We start from the raw sequence: 21,423 nt of genomic DNA, 5'->3' as shown, positions 1-21,423 counted from the left end.
GGAACCACACTTTGTCACCCTCCCGATCCCCGCCTGCTTCGGGCTGGGGCGCACAGTCGTAGAAAGACACCTGGTTCTATCCAGCGCCCTCTCAGTTCTCCATCACTTACAACTCCAGCTTCACTTTGCCAATAAAGGTTTCTAAACTCGCCTAGATATCCCCACTCACCCGCAGCCCCGATTCTCAGTGAGCACGGGAGGGCTCTGCCCTCGCCAGCCACAGCGATCTCGGCAGCGCGCACTTGGCACAGCCGATCAGGCGGACTCGGGCGCCGGCGGGGCGCTCCGGCCGCCCCCAAACTGTGACAACCTCCGTGTACCCGGTGCTCCCACCTGGAGCCAGCCCACCCCAGGACTCGGCGTGCAGGGCAGCGAGGTTGGCGGCTCAAAGGAGTACAGAGTGAGGGAGGTGGTTCGCCGGGTGAGTGACTCCGGGCGGCGAGGGCGGGGGAGCCAAGCGTGGAGGTAACTCCGAGCGGCCGCTGAAGCCCTCCTCCTCCTCCTCCTTCTCCTCCTCCTCCTACTCCCCGCGCTCCTCTGGCGGCCGCTCCTGCTCCAGTTGCGGCGTCGCGGCCACATCTGGGGCGCCCATGTGCGCTCGGGGGCTCGGCTGCGTCCGCCCCGCCGCCGACCCCGCAGCCCCCTGCCCGCAGGGTGGCCCCTGGCCCGGCCTGGGTCCCGGGCAACCCCGGGTCCCCATCGCCGCTGCCGCCGCCGGGAGGAGCCGGAGTTTGCTCCGCAACCGGCTTGGACACCCCGGGCCCCGCGGTGGCTCCGCTGTGGTGCGGCGGCGGTGGCGGCGGCGGCGGCTCCTGCTCCCCGGGCCCCGCGCGACCCACCGCGCCCAGCGCCAGCCCTGCAGGCCCGGGGAGCGGGGCCCCGGCGGGGGCCGAGGCGGGAGCCGCGCTGTCCGGCTCCCGGGCTCCGACTCCTCCTCCCCCGGCGCCACCGCCGCCGCCGCCGCCCGCCGCGCCGGGTCCTAAAGCCGCGCGCCTCAAGAGGATGGTGCGACTGGCAGCGGAGCTGTTGCTGCTGCTGGGGCTGCTGCTGCTCACTCTACACATCACGGTTCTGCGCGGTTCAGGAGCAGCCGACGGGCCAGACGCCGCCTCCGGCAACACCAGCCGGCCCCAGCTGCAGGTGAGTGCGCCGCTGGAGAGGGGCGTGAGCTACAGGGGGAAACCGGGTGGCGGGGCAATAAGCTAGCCCCGATGGATACGAGGAGGCGGGTCCTCCGCCTCAACGAAGAGCAACTGTTTGGGCAGTTCTGTTTAAACAGAGGTAGAGCGGCTGTCTGTGCCTGGAGACTGGACCCGACTCGGAGCTCTGCGGGATGAGTCCATCCAGATCTGTCCCACGTCAAGTACCAGGGGTGCGAGGCTTGGGATGCGCGGAGGAAGTGGAGAATTTGTGTTTGGTTTGGAGGGCTGCTAGTCTTGGTGACCCCTTAAAGGCTGAATAAATAACATGACTTGAAATAAGGCGGGATAAAGGTGGGGGGAGGTACAAGGAGACCTTATAAAATAATATCCCGAACTACGTTTGGAAGAAAGAACTAATCTGTCCCATTAGAAAGTAATGCCAAAGGTCAGAACATAATTTCCTAAGAAAGCAAAACAACTCCATCTCCCCCAGGCAGTCCCGGTGCCTCCTGTACTGCTGCGGCACCTCACCAGAGGCCCCCCGCGTAACCTCTTGGCCCTGGGAAAGGTGCAGAATCAAGGCACCTGTCGTGATTTGTGGCGGGGTTACCTTTGGCTTTTAAACTTATAGCAGAGACTTCTTCCCAGCGACCAGCCCCTTTGAAGATCCCTTTAGAAATAGAATTCCGTTGATCTAATTCAGCTCCAAGTCAGGGGAGGAGTCGCGACTGGGGAGGGCGTGGTGGGCGGGCAGACGCAAGGTGAATTTCGGTGTCTGAGAAAAAGTACGCTGGGGTAGGGATTTCCGGCTTCTACCTCGGAAAGCGCTTCTTTTTGGTTCTAGGGGAATGCCAGCCCTCGGCTTAGGGAACAGGTAAAAATGAGCAGGAATTTTCTCAGCAGGCAGGGGGATTCTCTGGCTCCTTTAAAAAAAAAAAAAAAAAATCTGTTCTTCAGATCATCCCCTCTAAAACTCTACTCTGCAATGTTGAGATAAGCATATTTTTTATGTAATTTGTTGCTAAAAAGTTTACTCTTAAGAATCCACGTACATTCTTCTGTCACTTATTGAGTGTGTGATACAGTTTAAAGTGCTTTACAGAATTTAACTTGCTTAATTTATAACGCTGTGTGGCACAGTACTGTTAATATTCCCTCTTTACAGATTCAGAAACTGAGGTACAGAGAGGTTATGAAACACCAACGTTCGCACATTCCCAACGGTTGATTAATTGTACCTAGCTTTTTGTCTGCCAGGGTATTATAGACTAAAGCAAGGGGTTCCTTGCCCACAAATACAAAAACAGACATGGAAAAGTATACACCCAAGCTTAAAGTTTTTAAAATTTGGGACATTTCGAAAAATGTCCTAATTTTACTTTTTTTTTTTTTTTTGGGGGGGGTGGGGGCCTCTCATTTTATCCTGTGCGTAAACAGGTACAATGACAGACTGACGAAGTTCTTGTGGGGAAATATAAGATATGACTGTCCTATAGAATGTGGTTCAGCCACCAGCCTAACAATGTAGGAATGATTCTTAATATCTTCAAGATTTCTGGAAGTCATATTTTATACATGATGCTTTCTTTCCTCATGGACTCACGAAAAGCCATAAAAATGATGTTCTATGGAAAAGTAAATTTGGCAGATTTCTTTATGAGGTGTTTGCTATCATTAGAATAACCTGGGGTTGGCCTTTTCCACCCCAACAGTAAGGTAATGAGAGAAGCAGCTGGTAGAACTGGCAATTCTAAAAGGGAAGTGGATCAAATTCTCAAAAGGTGCTTTGACTGAAGAACTGCCCCAAGAGGACAGAAGAAATGGAGGACTTACAGCAATGCTCTTAGGAATATCTTGGGTCCCAAGTAGCTGCTAATCCACCAGCTTCAGTGTATCTTGTAATAGAGTTCAGTTATTCTGTCCATTCAAAGCCCATACTTATCCAAGCAGAATGATGAATTTAACAGGTTAGTTCATAATTTCACTCTTTTTTTTTTTTTTTCGGTAATTTGTTATTGTAAAAGTTTTATATTCTTCCTGACCAAAGTTATTTCTTTGGCCCTCTGATTCTCCAAAGGCATTACAATTTAAATGGACAGAGTATGTTTTGCCAAGTAGGGAGGTCTGCAAAAGACATTTATTAGTCTGCCGCTTTCAGGCCCTGAAAGTGAATTTGCTAATAGCAGGTGTATTTGAAGACAAAACTGCAGATGCTGTATTTTTTTCTGTTTACCAGACATTTGAAACTCAAGTCTTAGGCCCCATCTAAATTTGTTGATTCTGCAGTGTCTAAGCTGCTACAGCCCTTCTTAGTTACCAGAAAATTTATCAATTCTTACACATCATTTCTGTCTTTATCTCTGCATAAAACATTCTAAAATGTAAGGTTAGTTTAGTCAGAAATGTGCAATGTTGAATTTACCCAAATTGTAGTTTATTTGAAATCATTTATAAAGAAACACAGTTTTTAAAGATTTGGTGGTTTGGACATATCAAGGACACCCTATAAAACAGCAGTAGAAATAACAAAAATAACAGCTAAGTACTTTTATGTGGTAAGCACTCTTCTTAGCACTTTACATATATTAATTTTCTTAATCCTAAAAAAACCCCATGAATTAGGTACTATCATTATTCCCATTTCAAATGGAAACACTGAATTTAGGTAACTTACCCCAGGTTACAAACCTAGAAAGCTCCTTAATTGGCATTTGTTATTTTATAGTGCAAAAATGTGTATTATGTATTTTGCATGGTATATTCCTAATTCTATACTTGTATTTCAAGTGCTCACTAAACTCATAATACTGGCTACAAAAAAGAAAATATCTTTTAACAAGTTACATTTTTAAATCCATCTTGACAATTATACTGTGTTGAGCATGAACTATATATGCATATATAGACATATATAATACATACATTCTATACACACGTAAATACAAACATGAACCAACAAATTTATTGGTAGTTTCAACATTCTAGGGGAAACATTTTTGACTATGTAAATGATCAACCCTGTACTCTAGGTATGCTGTTACCAGGTGGCAGTAAAATGCTTTGAACATACTATCTCTATTGGTTAATGGTTCATGAAAATAATGATGTTAATCTTGTATTTTTGTCCATTTTTTTTTAAATTCAAATAATACATTGTACAGTTAGTTGTCCGCACTCGTTGTATGAAATTCAAGAAAGCATCAACTTTTTAAACTTTTGAATGAAATCTCACCTCCTCATTGGAATAACTGTCCCGTGGTCATCAGCTACGCAGATCAGTTCTTTCACATGTCTTCAATTAATAATGAGAAGACAATAATGCATTAAAAATGCAGTCTGGAGGACAGAACATCTCAAAATATAGAATCTACAGACAATGGTAATTATAGTCATAGTAATGCTATCTTCTTTGTGGAATCCAGTGGGTGTCTTTCTAATAAATCTCAGTCATACTTAGAATCATGATTTTTAGTCGTAAAATTAGAGCTCAGTGGGATTTAAACAAGTATCATAAAACATCGAATTGATCATTTTTAAAACAACCAAACACTCTGAAATGTAATGAAATGACTTGATTCTCAGTCTTCTAACTGCCATCTTTATGAGCACTTTCCATCTTCATCCATCCATTGCCTTTAATAAAACAGTTTAACATCTTGCATTCACTGCTTCATCTGAGCCATATTGCAAGAGCATCAAAAGCAACACTTATTCATACAAGTAAAATTCCTCACAATGACAATATTTATAGACAACAGTCCCCCTTTGTCCTCAGTGGATACAGTGGATATGTTTCAAGACTTCCAATGGATGCCTAAAAAACAAGGATAGTACCAAACCTTATCTATACTATGGGTTTTTTCCCTATACTTACCTACCTATGATAAAGATTAATTTATAAATTGGCCATAGTAAGAAATTAACAACAATAACTTATAATAAAATAGAACAGTTGTAACAATATACTATGATAAAAGAAATTGCATCCCACTACTCAAAATAAAGTGTGATTTAAATCTTACCAATTATTTCTGGAATTTTCCAGTTAATATTTTCAGACCACAGTTGACCACTGCTAACTCAAACCACAGAAAGTGAAACATAGATAAAAAGGGGCTAGGAGTACCAAGCCCATTTCACAGATGACGAGATGGAAGACCAAAGAAATTTAAGTGCAATCCTACATAGCTGTGGTGGGGCAGGAGCAGGACTTGACCCAGGCAGGCTGACTCTGGATCCCAAATTATCATTTCCATCCATCAACAAGATTCCTGTCAACAGCTGTTTATATTTCTTGCTTCCTGATTTGCCTATGTTCCCATCAGGCTTTATACTCTTGTTGCTGGAATTCTTTATAAATGATGAATATCTGTCCCACTTAGCTATTGCTGCATAACAAACCACCCCATAATTTAGTGGCTTAATACAACCACCATATCATTTGCTTGAGTTTGTAGGTCAGCAACTTGCTACGGGCTCAACTGTGTGGTTCTTCAGTTGAGCCCCCCTGAAATTACTCATGTTGCTACAGCCATCCATGGCATTGACATGGTGGGATGATCTATAATGACCTCACTCATCATTGGTGCTGACTGTCATCTAGTTCCCCTCTCCCAATAGTCTCTCGTCCTTCAAGAGACTGGCTTGCATGTCTTTACATGATGGACTCAGAGCAGGAAGGAATAAAAGCAGGAGTTGAGAGGCCTCTGAACAAACTTGGAGCATATTATCACTTTAGTTACATTCTATGACCTCCTCAAACCCTGGGCTCAGCTTTGTTTCTTAGGGAGGGACAGGACATCAGTTCTGCCTCTTGGTAAGAGGAACACCAAGTCACATTGTGAAGGAGCCTGTGAATGGAAGGAAATTGTTGAGCACATCTTTGCAAAATACCTACATATTGATCCATTGTCTTGTATATTTTGTATCCTGCACCTGTCTTGTTAATGTTGCTTATGCTGCTTTTGGCCATGCACCAACTTTCTCTCTTAAATGTAATCAACTCAGAATCTTTCCCTATGACTTGATTAAAGACTGTAAAACTCTTTGTACTCTAGTCTAATATTTTCATAGTTTTTTTGTTTGTTTGCTTTGAGCTGCATTCTACTTTGAAATTATATGTGGGTTTAAAAGATAAAACTTTGCTTTTGTTCAAGTGAATAGCCAGTTGTCCTATGATACTTGTTAAATATTCAAATCTACCTTCATTCATGCAAAATAACACCTTTAATACATGCTGAAGTTTTCCATATACATCAGTCTGTCTCTGTCTTTCTCTTTTGTCTGTTCACATACAAACACCACACTATTCATGTAATGTAATTTCATAGTATGTTTTAATAGGGCAAATGTCTGTTTTAAATTGTTTTTTTTCTTAGAGATTCTTATAAAATGTGTTCTCTCAAATGCATTTTGGGATTATTTTGCTTTAAAATTCATTAAGATCCCATTTGAGTCAGCTTTTTATCTGCTGTGACCAAAAGACCTGACAAGAACAATTAGAGGAGGAAAAGTTTACTTGTGGATTCATAGTTTCAGAGGTCTCAGTCTATAGATGGTGGACTCCATTGCTGTTGACCTGAGGTGAGGCAGAAGAGTGTGGTGGAGGAAAGCATCTCAGAACGTGGCACCAGGAAGCAGAAAGAGAGGACTCCCCTCACTAGAGACAAAATAAACCCCAAGGGCTGCTCCCATCCACCCACCTCCTCCAGCTAAACCTTTCCAGCCTACAGTTACAACCCAGGTAATCTCTATCAGAGGATTAATGCATTGATTAGGTTAAAGCTCTGATAACCCAATCATTCCACCTCTAAACTTTCTTGCATTATCCCACACATGAACTTTTAGGGGACGCCTCATATCTACACCATAACAGATCCTAATAAGAATTGTTTTAAATATTTTGGGCTAAGGTGAGGAAAATTGAGTTTTTCCATTTTTAATTCTTTCACTGAGGATATGGTACAAGTATGTTTTATGAGTAAAGTTCTATAGTTTTCTTCACTTTTTCATGTTTTATATATTATTTTTTAAGTTTGTTATTATATTACATTCTCCACTTTGTTAGTTCTGGAATATAGAAAATCTACACTTAGCAATATATACTTTTAGTTTTTAGTTTTTTGGTTTTTGGTGTGTGCATGAGAGGTAACATTATTCATTTCAGTAGTGAGATCCTTATAGTTCATGGCATGAGTTCAGAATCTTTTAATTTTTTTTCATTATTGCACTTTAATAAAAATTTATTAAGAGATTGTTAAATACTCATAAAATCCTCTAACCGTGGTATCTCCTTTGTTGAGATCCGGATTAATATTTCAGCTTATTCTATAGTCAATATTCCATTCAAATTGTGTAATATTTCCTTAGTCAATTTTAATAATTTATGTTTTCCCAGAACCAAGTGTGATGGTGCACATCTATAATCCCAGAAACTTAGTAGGTTTATACAAGCAGACCTATAAGATCATAATTGTTAATTTTATTATAGAAATCCTCCATATCTAGACTAATTTATTTTCTACTTCTCTGCTAATTTCTGAAAGAAAATAATTGCATTCTTACCCTGTGGCTGTGGTATTGTATATTCTTGTTATCCTTGTTCTCCTAATTTTTTATTTATATTTTTAGATTTCATGACATTAGGACATAAAATGTCTTTTTTGTGGTTGTACTTTTATGAAGTAAAATTTCTTGTTTCTTTTATTGCCTTGTGTCTTAAATACTTTGTGTCTAATATTAATCTGGCTACTCCTGCTTTCTTTTGTCATTCATTTGGGTTTATTTTTCCAACCTTTATTTTCAAGCTTCCTCTGCTTTTCAATAATTAAATCTCTCTTCTTAATAACCTACAGCTAAATTTTCTTTTCCCATGTAATACATAAATAAATTTAACCCACTTGTATTTATTTTGTTTACTGATAAATTTGAAGGTGTTTTTCTATTTTATTTGCTGTTCTCAAACTTTTCATTTTTTTCCCTTTTACTCCCTTTCCTCCTCCCCAACTTTCCTGCATGACTTTGGCAAGAGACTTAACCTCTCCATGTCTAGATTTTCTCATCAACAAAATGTATATGTAGTAATTGTTTTGTAGTGCTACTATAAGGATTAAAAGATTGAATGCATGCTATGTGCTTTATCAGAGATTGGCACTTAAATACTTAATATTTAAATATTATTTTAATAAATATAATTTTTATTTTTCTCAAGTTTTGTAAGTTATGTGTTCTATTCCTATTACTTTTAACCTTTTAACATTTTAACAAACATGTTTACTTATATTTTTCTATCAATGCTGAAAATTCATCAGTATCTATAGCCTAAACTTCTCAAAAAAAAAAAAAAAAAAACTTCTGTCATGCTTTTTCTCTGTTTTGTTTGTCTGCTATCTCTAAAATCTTAATCATGTTTTCTGAATTTTTAGTGTTAGACTATTTCTTTTTCCTTCCTTCTCTTCTTTCTTTCTCTTCTTCCCTTACCATAGCAATCAATTCTTACCAGTTTTATTATGTTCCCAATAATTATCTTGACTTAACTGTAAGATTTACTTATTTTTAAATTTTATATATTGCGGCTCCTTGGGCTTCTATATTTTCACCCTGTATGTTGCTGGAATAAATTCTCAAAAATGCTTTCAGAAAAAGTTTATCACTTGTAAACACTCTGAGAATCTATAGTTTCATCTTTGTTTGACATAATAATGCTAACTTAGCAGTTGGCTCTAGTTCACCTTGTTTCCTATCAGAATTTTGAAGATATAACTCAATTTTATTATACTACTTCATGCTTCACATGAAAATTTAATGCAATATTTTTAGATGATTTTTTTAAACTTGAAGTTTAAGTTTTTTTCTTTTTATACATAATGTTCAGAAATTTCATCAGATTTAGATTCAAGCCTTTAGCTGTCAGTTCTGTTCAGCATGTGGTGTACACTTTTGGTGAGAAGCCCTGAGTTTGTCTTCAGCTTGAGAAAATTTCTTTAGTTATTTCTTTGTTTATTTCCAATATCCATGTACTCTCCCCCTGGAACTCTTATTATAGGCATTGGAAATTAATATTGAGATGTCAGGGTCTCTCTTCTCTGCCCCTTAATTTTTGCTCTCATACTTTTATCTCTGTGTTTTTAAAGCATGTTTTTTTTTTTTTTCCTTGGCCCAATCTTCTCTGGTGCTCTGTATGAAGTATCCCATAACTGAGCCCTCACAGTGAATATTGGGTGAAAACATTAGATTCGTTAGATTCAGACACTCTGAAACCCAGGCATACGTCAGTTATCTCTTTTACTCTTTAATCAGTTTCCTTCTCTCAGCTTCCCCTCAACTTCTTTTAGCCCTGCCTTGCTTCACCTCTCCCTGCTTCTCCTCTTCTCTCTTCTCTTTACTTCCTTTTCCTTACCATTATTTTCTTTCTTCTCCCTTCTCTCCTACCTCTCTCTCTAAATTAAAATATATATATATTATTTACATAGAATAAAATGGATAAATCTTAAGGACTCTGTTCCATTTTTGACATTTGTGTATGCCTGAATAGCTACCATCACAACTAGGAGGTAGAGTATCATTTTGCTTTGAAGGCAACCAATGTCAGACTTCCACAATCAAAGATTAGTTTTGCATCTTCCAGATATTCATATAAATAGAATCAACCAGTATGCATTTTGCTCTGTGTCTGATTTCTTTTCACTTGACATAATATTTTTGAGATTCCTTTATGTTATATATATTAGTAGATTTCTCTTTTTTTAATTGTTGAGTGATATGCCATTGTGCCATTATTTGTTTATCCATTCCCCATCAATGGATATTTGGGTTCTTTCTAATTTTTTGTGTATCACAAATAACATTATTTTGGTATCTTGTAAAAACATTTCTGTGGACAAATGTTTTCATTTCCCATAAGTAAATATCTAGTGGTGAGACTGACACATGGTCCTTGTCATTATTATGGGAATTCTTTGGGAGAGACTCACTTTCTTTAGAGACTTTTCTTTCACTGTCTCAGCTCTGCCAGTGTCACTTTCACTTGGTTGCCATTTATTTCATATCTACCAAAATCAGTCCCTCTTCTTTGGGTGGACCTCTCAGTTTTCCACTAATGTTCTAGATTGATTTTTGTGTTTCTTCTGCCTTCTCAGTAAAATTTAGAGAAGGAAAAGACATTCAACACACATGCTTGGTTGGCCTCCTTGAACTGAAGCACTATAATTTCAGTTCCTTTTATACAAAAAAAAAAAAAAAAAAAGTTATCTGATTTCTGCAGCCACCTCATCATTGTTTTCCAGCCATGAACTAAAAGGCATTGTTCTTTGAGGTTGGAAGATGTCCTCAGATGCCAGGAGAGCTATCCATTCACTAAAAAGAATCTGATTGGATTCTGAAACCTCTCACGGAATCCCCAAACATCTTCTATATATCATACAAGTAGTACTTAACCTTGTTCACAAGCAGGTGTGTGGTCCTCTTTTGAAGAAATGTCTTATGCAGGTGCTGAAGATGATTTTGTAATAGCTCCTCTGACTTCTCCACAGTTATCTCAGTTGAATTTGTTTCACTGGCTTTATTTTACTACATTTTAGTGTTTTCTTTGGTTCTACTTTCCCACCTCATCTTCTGAGAATATTTTCTTTGTTAATGGTTAGCTTAGAATTGGTTTTGTGATTTGTAAAGAAAAGGGTAGATGATGAAGCCCCTTTATTCTCTGTCAACTAAGAATGTCCTTCTACCTCCACTTTCCCCCCAAAGACAGGAGATTATATATATATATAAAGTATGGGACAGGGGCATAAATTTAATGCCTGGGGACTGGGGTGTGGCTCAGTGGCAGAGTGCATACCTAGCATGTGTGAGGCACTATTTCTGATCTTCAGTACTACATAACAAATAAAGGCACTCTGTCCATCTACAACTACAATTTTTTAAATAAGTAAATAAATAAATTCAATGTCTGGTTTTATGTTATAAGTTCAATGAAATTGCAATGGAGTGTGTTGTTAGAGAAAAAGCAGTTCTCACTTTGCATCTTATATAAATTTTATATAATCTATAGGAATTTCATAAGAAACTGTGAACATAAAATATATGAAATTTAATTTTCTGCCTTCTGTGACATATGAACCAAGAGATGAAATTGAGCACTGTGATAAACCAACCTGCTAGTGTTCAGTGACCCTCTTGGGATTAAGTACTCCCTGACCACCTTGGTCACTGGCTTGATAATATGCCCTGATGACTCTTCTTCTTCCCTACCTTCCTTTCCTTTCCCTACCAGAAATTCAGGTGTGGGGGGGGGGACCATCTCTGGGAGATGTCTCAGGTAAGCTTCTGAGAGGAGCCATACTAAATGACACACTACTTAAATATTAGTCACTAGGATAGTAACGGTAGGAAATCTGCAGGGAGTGACAGAGCAGTTGACACCTGCTTCTTATTGTTGTCATTAATAATGACCAAGGCTATTAGCCTCAGAAAGGGATGTGCTGTGGGCAGCAACAGAATTCTCTACCCCACACTTTCTCAGAGCAGTCAGAAAGAGGGTCTTCTAAATAGCAAAGCTGGAAAAGGTCAGCTTATGCATAGACTACAAATTCCTGATTTATAGAGATATAATTGGTTCTTTTTCTCCTGAGAAGTTGAGCCCATTTCGTTTACTATTTTAGATGGGAGGATGAGTAACAATGGGGAAACCCTCCAAGGATTATGAGGTTGTCATGTAATGCCTGAAGAAAGGCAGAGGCCAAGGTACTTTGATAAATAAGTTAGCACCAACTCCCCAAGCACAGACCATCATGTGTCACTGGAAAGTTATTTCTGTAAACTGAGTAGAAGTAAAAACAGTAGGTTAACTACCCGTCTTCCTGTTGGCCTTGACCTATGCCCATTTTAGTAAACCAAGTCATCTTGCACAGAGTGCTCTCTGTGACATGAAGCCTGCAGGAGAAAAAGCCACACCCCTCTTTTCCCATGGAAAAGAGTAATGCAGAGTCCATGGAATGGAAGAGTTACGTCCTCAAGTCTAGGTCCCTGAGCTGCCAGACTTGCATTTTGGGGTACCTCAACCCCCAGATATTCAACAGCAGTGACCTGGGAAGGGCAGTTAGACTTTGGATGCAATACACCAGGTCATTTCCTGCTGGACACTGCATATCTATTTTCAAAAATAACAAGCTATGTCTAGACTCTAGGTGAAGGATGCAGGGAAGCTGGAAATGATATCACAGCATTCCCAGGTTTATGTTACTTCCATGGCATCCCGAGAGAACATTCATGCAATGACAAAGACAAAAAGAAGAACTATGCCTTAGTTCCCAGGTATCCCTTGGAGATAGTAAGGAGGACAGAAGGAGGACAGTGGCAGTCATTTTACTATTTTTTTAATACAACTTTTTGAGGATCAGTGGATCAACATTGAACTGTACATATTTTAAAGCGAATAATTTGACAACGTTGACACCTGCCAAAACCATAATCATAATGAAGATGATAAATAAATCTACCATCCCCGAAAATATTCTTGTGCCTCTTTGTGATTTCCAGCAATCTCCAGGAGACTGATGGTTTGCCTTCTATCTCTGTATATTAGTTTTATATCTCTTAGGCTTTTATGCCAGTGGAATCACACAAAATCCACAGTATGACATGCTATGGCTTCTTTGCTCACCATGATAATTCTGAGATCTATCGTTTTTGTTCTGCACATAGAGAATTTGTTCCCATTTATTGGCAATTAGTACTCCAATGTATGGCTGGATCTACAATATGCTAATCCATTGGCTCACTGAAGAACACTTAGGTTGTTTCCAATTTGGGATCTATTAAAATGAAGATGCAGTGAACATTTGGTTCTAAGTCTTTGTGTGAACATATGCTTTCATTTCTCTTGAGTGAATATTTAGAAGAAGAATGGCTGGGTCATATGGCAATTGTATGTTTAGCTTATTAAGAAATTTATGGCAATATTTTTAATAAACTTACATAAAATATTTAGGATCTACAACAACCCAGAGGCACCGTTGATAAATTTCTCAGAATTTGAAAGTTGAGTTTCAGGATGATGTTTTTCTGCAATTAAAATATCAGTCTGTGACCACAAACCTTCAGTTTATGAAAACCTGAAGGAAGGAGAGAGACCTATTTCCTTAGAAAGAATTCTTTGTTTTCAGAATGTCTCATGGGGCTTAGTTCTTTAGGTGTGGTGATAGTGATGGTGGTGGTCATGGAGGGGATGGAAATGGGGAATGAAAACTAGGTACTAGACCAGAAAGCCAGTTAGAAAAGTGTCCTGTGTCTGTGCTGCTGCTGTCCCATGTCCCTTCACTGTCTTTTTCCCATTTCTTTTTTTTTTTTTTTTTTTATGGTAGAATTTTTTTTTTTAATTTTGTATGAGGGATTGAACCCTGGGGTGCTTAACCACTGAGCTACATCCCCAGCCCTTTTTTTCTAAATGTTTTTTGAGACAGGGTCTCACTAATTTGCTTAGAGCCTTGCTAAGTTACTGAGGCTGGTTTTGAACCTGTGATCCTCCTGCCTCATTCTCAGAGTCGCTGGGATTACAGATGTGTGCCACTTCCCATTTCATTTCTGCCAGCAAACTAAGAGAACCAGAGATAGATTTTGTCTTCTGGGACCTCAGTTACTTTGTGACTTGGAAGGCTGATTTGGGTTATGAGCCCGAAATAAATTGGAATCCAGGTTTATTGCTGAAAATCTTCAAATTTCAGAAAACAGAAAGAGCAAAACTTTTAAAAAGGGATAATTATATAATTCCATTATGTGTCTCTAATTCTTAAGCCCATAAAATAGGCTGAGGAAATATTAACATGAGCCAACATTAGGGGAGTGCAGATTAAGGACTCACAGAGAATTCTCATTATGAGCAGAAGGATTGTCCTTCCCTTGCACATAAGGTGGCCCCGTTCATTTCTCAAATGTTCAGGTGCAGATGTGGCGCAGAAAAATGGTTAAGAAGCCCAGGATGGCATCTTAGCCCTTGTATCCAGAATTCTGTCTGTGGACTAGCAGTACTAGTATCTCCTGGGAGCTTGTTTAAAAAATAAGTCTTAGTTGGGTACAGTGGTACACACCTGTAATCCCAGCAGCTCAGGAGGCTGAGGCAGTAGGATTATAGTTCAAAATCAACCTCAGCAATTTAGCCAGACCCTGTCTCAAAATAAAAAATAATTTCAAAAGGGTTGGGGATGTGCCTCAATGGCTAAGTTCCCCTGGGTTCAATCCCTGGTACAAATAAGTAGATAAATAAGTCTTAGACTAAGCACAGTGGCACACACTTGTAATTCCAGCTACTGAGAAGGCTGAGGCAGGAGAATCACAAGTTCAAGGCCAACCTGGCAACTTAGTGGGACCCTGTCCCAAAATTAAAAATAAAAAAGGCTAGGGGCAAAGTACCCAAGTTCATTCCCCAGGACCCCTGAAAGAGGAAAGAAAAGAAGTCTTAGGCCTCATCCAGAATTACTGAATCAAAATGTGCAATTTGACAAGGTCCCCAAGATTGTTCATAGGCAGGTCCCATTTAAGAAACACCATAAAGATGCATGTTTTTTTGCAAGTTGCAAGTCTCAGAAAGCATTTACTCCAGTCCTACATTAGTCAGCTATTGCCCAATAATATTACAGGACAAACTACACCTAATGACCTGCCTTGGAAGCATGTACTGACACCTTCATTGGTTAGTGGGTCAACTAGAGTTCAGAAGATCTGGGTGGAGTATAACTCCAAGCTATGGGTTGGGTCTGGATTTGCTCAATGCATCTTTTACTCTTCTGTTACAGCAGACTATCTACCACACCTTTCTCTCAGGATGATGAAAAAGTACAGAAAGGTGAAAGTGGACCCAAATGCAAAAACACATATTATCTTTTTGCTTGGGTCATGCCTTGGTCCCACCTCACATCAACCAACGTAAATCACAAAGTCCAACAGAGCTTCCAAAGTGTGACCATGGACTTTGTAGTTATTTAGATTCCATCTCTGCTTCTGAGCTGTGCCCTATGCAAAAATCTGTGTCTCTGTGTTCCAGTCAGTAAAATGGAATAATAACAGCTAAGTCACTGGAAGATTAGAATGCATTAAGGACCTTCCATGGCACATAATAAAAATTTTAACTTACAGATGTTGGTATCATCAGATTGCATGATCTTGGCAAGTCACTTCAACTCTATGAATTTCATTTTCCTTATCTAAGAATAGACATCCCAGGGGAGAATACTATTAATTTTTGAACTGCATCTTCAGAACTGGTGGTGGTGATGAAACAGAAGCTTCCACTGTGACAGACACAGCTATTAGGAATTTATTTATATTTATTTACTCCTTTTGTTCTCATAATTGACCAGTGAGGATCATCCCCATTTTGCAGTTTAAAAAAAAAAAAAAAAAAAAAAAAAAAAACTGAGCTAGAGCAATGTTAGGAAATTGAGGTTTAGCAAGGGTTTCTTCTTAGCACCTCACATAGGGGAAACATCACAGAACCGATGAACCGATGTGGTCCTGGTTGGTTTCATGCAGCTGCTTTCTACAGAGAAGGTACATGTTCTGCCTCATGCCTACCGGTGGTGCTTCTGAAAAGGCAATTTTTGTCTTTTCTCCTGTGGGAGAAGGAAAGAAAGGAGTAAGGGGAGGTCCAGAAAAAAACGCACGGGAAGCAGCTGGCCTCCTGGTCACACAGAATCTCTCTGCTTTCCACATGGCAAAGTCCAGGGGAGCAGGGGCTCAAGAGATGCCATTTCCAGTGGGCTCCCCCATCTGTAAAGGCTGTGTTGTGAAGCTGCTCAGCCTGGCTCTGCATCCGGAGTTACTTTGAGGGGAAGGGTGAGCCTCAGGGTAATTGTGCCTGAGAAATGAGAGCTGGGGTGGGTTCCCGTTTAAGCCATCCTGCTGGTGCAGTGCCAGCAAAGATTATTTCCCCCACCCCTCGACACATATGCTGTTTCTGATTCAAGATACACACATCCACCTCTTTCCATCTTCCTTCACCCTTTCACTGCTAAAAAATCATGCGCTACATGGTAGGAGTGGAACTGTGCCCACAAATATGTTACTCATCACTCATGGGGCTTAAACAGTTTCAGACTGCAACCACTTTCCCTGATGAAGGGTGCCCTTTCCTACCTTCCTTTCCCAGACATAACAAGAGAAGCAGGACATGCCTGGGGACAGAAGTTCCACAAGCTATGTGAGTTGTATATTCTAGTTTTTAATTGCTGTTTCTGGCTAGAAGAAGGTCTTCCTTGTGACCAACCAGATTTTCTTTTTCCTTAAGTGTGTCACAAAGATCATCTTCTCATGGTCTTTTGGGAAACAAGTGGAAACAGTTTCAAAGTTTCCCCTACTCAAGAGTAGTTTGTGTCACATTTGCTTTTTTTAGTTATGTCATTACTTTGCTAATATCTAACAGCTTGCAGGCCATTCTGATTCCCGATCTTTTTCTGTTATATTTTCCAGGTCCCTGTATCCCCAAAGAAATTTATCCTTTGTTCTGTTTTGTTGTTGTTGTTTGTTTGTTTGTCTTTTAATAGACCATGTCTATCATTTATTCAGCACATCCTCTTGGACCCCATCACACTTTACGTATGTTCTATCATATCTTCTTCTCTCTTTGTACCACAAATGTTGAGTTGGAACCAATCTTATTCTCGCTGTCAAAATAATTTAGTTATTTGCTGTAGGCCACAAATTGAGCACTAATGGGGTAGCTAAAATAGAAAGGAAAAATGACTTTTGAAAGAATATGTGATCACTAAAAATGTGAAAATACTATATTATGCCTCTGGAATGGCAAAATGAGAAAAAAAAAAAATCAAGACCTGGTGTTGGTGAGAACATTGAGCAATCTCATGGGAGTATGAATTAGAAAAGCTATTTATCCAGAGCAACAACTAAAATGAAATAGTTATATACTACTGACCCAGCAATTCCACCCTGGTTATGTACCCAACAGAAATGTATTCGTCTATGCACACAAAGGCTGATAGAAAGAATCGTCATGGCAGCATTATTTGAAATAATCCCTACCTCGAAACAGCCCAAAATGCCCATCAACAGTAGGATGGATAAAATGGCATTAAAGCACACAGTGTGAAGGAGCCAATGGTAACTACGTGCAACAGGCACAGTTTCACAAATGTTGGGTGAAAGAAGCCAGGCAGAGAAGACTATCGGCTGGATAATACTGTTTATATAAAAATCAAAACCAGGAAGACTGCATCTCTGCTGTTGGAAATGAGGACCCTGGTTCCCACCTTGTTAAAAAATTGACTAGAAAGGAGCACAGTGAGAGATCTGTTTCTTAATCTGAATGTTGGCTACACAGGTGTCCTCATGTGAAATTTCACTGATCTATATAGTCATAAATATGTACATCCCTGTATGACTGTCACCCTCAATTAAAAATATAGTAAAGAATGCAGCAGTTGGAGAAAATAGTGTAGAGGAGATGACCGTTTTTCACTAGCAAAGGTAATCTGCAGCCCTGGAGCCTGCACTCTGGGCTCTCTGATGTCTGCTTCTTTGCAAACTGGCCTCCAAATTTTAATGAATGTGGAGTAGTTTTGGTGTTATGGAGGTGCTCCTCTGCCTCTGGGACCCAGTGCTATTGTTAGGACATCAAAGACCAACTGCTGGCTACGATACAGTCCATATGAAAAGAGTGACCAGCAAATTTACTGCTTGACTTCATTCCCTTGAAATGGAACTGGCCCCATGGACCTCTTTCAAAGCTCAATTGTAGACATATATCTTTTTTATAGGACATTGTGTTCAATAAAGAGAAGCAGTAACTTAAGATAAAAAAGAATACCCTTGAGAGTGCTGCGAGATGGACATTCCATTTAATAAATATCACTGTGGTTACACATGCCCAAACTCTGTCAGAAGTCACACCATCGGCCTGAGAGCCTTCTACTTGACATGATGGCTATTTTGTACTAATTGAGTTATATATTTATGCCCCCAACCCTTTTCCTAGACTCTGCAAGGTCTTGGGAAAAGTCATTAGAGCGAGCCTGTCTCCTCCAAACCAGAGGGCCACCTTAGTGAAATCAGGCAAAATGGCAAAGTTCATATCCCATTACTCACTAACTTATTTGGAACCACCTATCAGTGAAGTGAACCTTTATTAGGGGTCAAGTCCAAACTAAACTCCTACCAGTCATATCCAAACTAAACTTCATATCAATTATATGCTTTTCCTCAATGTCCATGTGGGCATCATTCCACATAATCCTGATATGGAAATATCATGGAGTTATTATCATTTGTAGACATGAGAACTGGATTAGAAAAGAACAGACTTATGCCTACTAGAAAATGAAGTGTTATTAATTTTTCACAAGAGAAAAAAGTAAAGTTACTTATAAAGGATGTTTTTGGTTAACATGGAAGTCCAAACCAGGTGGTGGAGAAAGAAGTAACTGCAATCAAAATCACTAGCCTTCTCAAAACTGCAAATGCAGAATGATTTTTTTCAATATATAATCACTATTCCAGCAGTTAATCAACCCATAGGGAATGAAACATCTTAAAGAGTGATCATGGCATCCACTCTGTTTAATCCATTGCTCCTGAAAAGGCTGAGCTATCCACTTTGCTGGAAAATGGCTAAGTACAGAGTAGATTCTTTCCTCTCTGCTCCCTTTCTTGGTCCAATGAGGAAGATGCACAAACCACACTGAGAACTGAGGATTCTTTACTGAGATTTTGATGGAGGCAAGACAATTTGAAAGACACTGATGAAATAAGATAAATCTGGGGGTAAGTGTCAACTAGAGGAAACTGGATATAGTTTTAGAGAGCTATAAAATCACAAGGAGACTGGTTCTAACTATTGAACAGCAGGTGGAAACAATGAGTTGGGTTTTTAGAAAGATGCATGCCTGCTGGAGACAGCTTTTTTCTTCCAAATTCTTCCCACCGGCCTAATTTCCCTGAAGCTCACTCTGGTGCAATTCCCATGCCTCACAGTGGTTCTTTCACTGCTTATTCTCTAAGGCGAGGCCCTCTGTTGAGGTCTGAGATAACTCCAAAGTGAACATCAGTTTTGGCCTTACATTCTCTCATAAATGGGGAGACAGAGAAGAAAGGAAAGGAAGTGGGTTGAAACAGTCCTCGCTAATTCAATGATAGAATGATATGGCTCTGAATAAAGGAAAAACTGCATGCCATGGGGCCAAGAAGAACAAGTCCCCACCTTCCTTATGTGAACAGAAGGGAAGACAAAGAGATGGACTCACAGCTCCAAAGAGCTACCCTCTAATTATGAGGTTGCATCTTTTCTCTGGGCCTCTGAATGGTTGCCCCAAGATTGCTCAAACCATTAACTCAATTTACTTTACTTTGAGGGCTCCTGTGTGTGTCTGTTGTTCCTCTGAGTTGGTGTTTTTCATGCAGTGTAAATAGAAATGTCATGGAAACCTGCCAGTAAGATGGAGCCTGCCCAGATGGGAGGAGCTAGCCATAGGCTACACAGGCTCTCTTTACAAGAAAAACTCAGTACCCACAAACCTCCAGTGTTCAGCCTGAAGTGACATCAGGAGGCCATCTGCAGGCTTTCCCTGATATCTGAGGAAAGCTTTTACTTGGTGATTTTTATCTTAAGGTGGATGCTGGTGGGAGAATGGTGCCCTCAGAGGATTCTGTGTCTTGGTCCTCACCATCTAAGTGCACTGCATTTGGTTATATGTCCAGCATATGTGGACACGTAACAGGTGTTCCTGTGCATGTGGCTTCAGACAAGGTCTCCACTCTGCTTACTGGGTTAAACCCCGTCTTCATCAGAGCTTCAGCCCACCATCACCTTGTTCAGATGCTGCTTAGAAGGCAGGTTGTAGGCACTCACCGAATCTTTGAATTGTGTTGTTGGCAAGAAAGCCCCAGCTTCACATTTTACTGATGAAGAATCCAAATCCAGAGAAATAAAAGGATTTTCCCAAGACCATACCACTCATTCATCATAGAGCCAGTACCAAAATCCAGGTTGACCGAATCCTAGTAAATTCTCTTTCTCAAAGCCACATTTCTGAACATCTTCTGAACAGAGTTGTCATGGTCCTACTTAGCTGAAGAGAATTAGAGCAAACTTACCTCTAAAGTATCTGGATTCTGTGACATTACAATCATTGTTACATTGTTTTAGGGGCTGAAATTAAATGAGCATTAATTGTGACTTTTTTATTTCAGAGGCAACCAGTCGAGTAAATAAAATAATGTATATATAAGTATAGACCATTGCCAAACTACATAGTTGGCATTTTGCAATTCTATTCATTCAGTCAGGACTTATATATCACATGACTATTATGAGCAGGCATGGTGCTGCACACTAGAGATTCAAGATTATGAATCTTGAATCTTGAGAGAGCAAGATTATGTTCTAGAAGGGGAGATCAAACATAAGTAACCTATATAGAAAGTCACTATTATAGATTGTTATTGGTGCTTAGGACATGAAAAGGGAAAAAAAGCAATAACAAGAGCTATTTACTAAAATAGGTGATATCAAGGAAGGACTGGCTGGAATATTGACACCTGAGTCCTGAACTGAGATAAGAAAGGGCCAGTTCTGCAAAGGACTAGAGTGAGCTGGTTAGCAGATGGAATCACAAGCACCAAAGCGTTGAAGTGGGAAGGACGTTGACTTGGCTAAAAGACAGAAAAGAGACTGGAGATCAGACTGGAAAAGAGAAAGGCAGGGACTTTATAGGTCATGATAAAAAAATATGACTTTTAATATTGATGAGAAAGGATTCATTGAAGAGCTTTTGAATTACTCCTCTGTCTAGGTTGCAAAGAGTCTAAGGAAAGGACACAAACATGTTGGAAAGTTTCGCAGTAATCCAGCCAAGAGATGATGGGATGTGGATCAGGGTGGAGAGGAGTGGATGGGCACAAGAAAGTTTGAAGACAGAGACAGAAGGATGTGCTGATGGTTGAATTTCAGAATTAACAAGAAGGAAGGAGTCAAAGATGGCTTCTAGTTTTAAGAGGGAGGATACATGTCAGTGTCTTTATATTGAACTGAAGAATATGAGAAGCCATTAGGACATCAAAGTGAAGATAACAAGCAGGGAGGTGGTCAACTGGACCAGGAGCTGAGACCTAGATGACATAACCAAAGCAGCAGTTGTAAACCAAGAGTTGTGGTGTCACAGAAACATTGTGGGGAGAAGTGCCTTAAGCAAAGAGGCCCCCTCAAATACTGCTGCTGTCAGAGTAAAGATGAGGACAGAGAAATGTCCATTCAACTTGACCATATATTGATTGTTGATGA

The 21,423-nt window shown here is 40.1% G+C and overlaps 1 protein-coding gene across 1 annotated transcript in view; it reads left to right on the top strand.

The window, feature by feature from the left end:
- The first annotated feature begins 857 nt into the window (after positions 1 to 857).
- ISM1 (isthmin 1) overlaps positions 858 to 21,423 on the top strand; it is a 72,711-nt gene continuing 52,145 nt past the window's right edge. Inside the window, exon 1 of the mRNA XM_079128499.1 lies at positions 858 to 1,140. Within this exon, the coding sequence (XP_078984625.1) occupies positions 1,003 to 1,140 (138 nt within the window). The 5' untranslated portion in view covers positions 858 to 1,002. The remainder of the gene's footprint in view (positions 1,141 to 21,423) is intronic.

This window comes from Sciurus vulgaris (assembly GCF_902686455.1).
Source record: "Sciurus vulgaris genome assembly, chromosome: 2".
NCBI lineage: Eukaryota > Metazoa > Chordata > Mammalia > Rodentia > Sciuridae > Sciurus > Sciurus vulgaris.
Note: the sequence above shows the minus strand (reverse complement) of the source record. Positions and strands in the feature narration are given on the sequence as shown.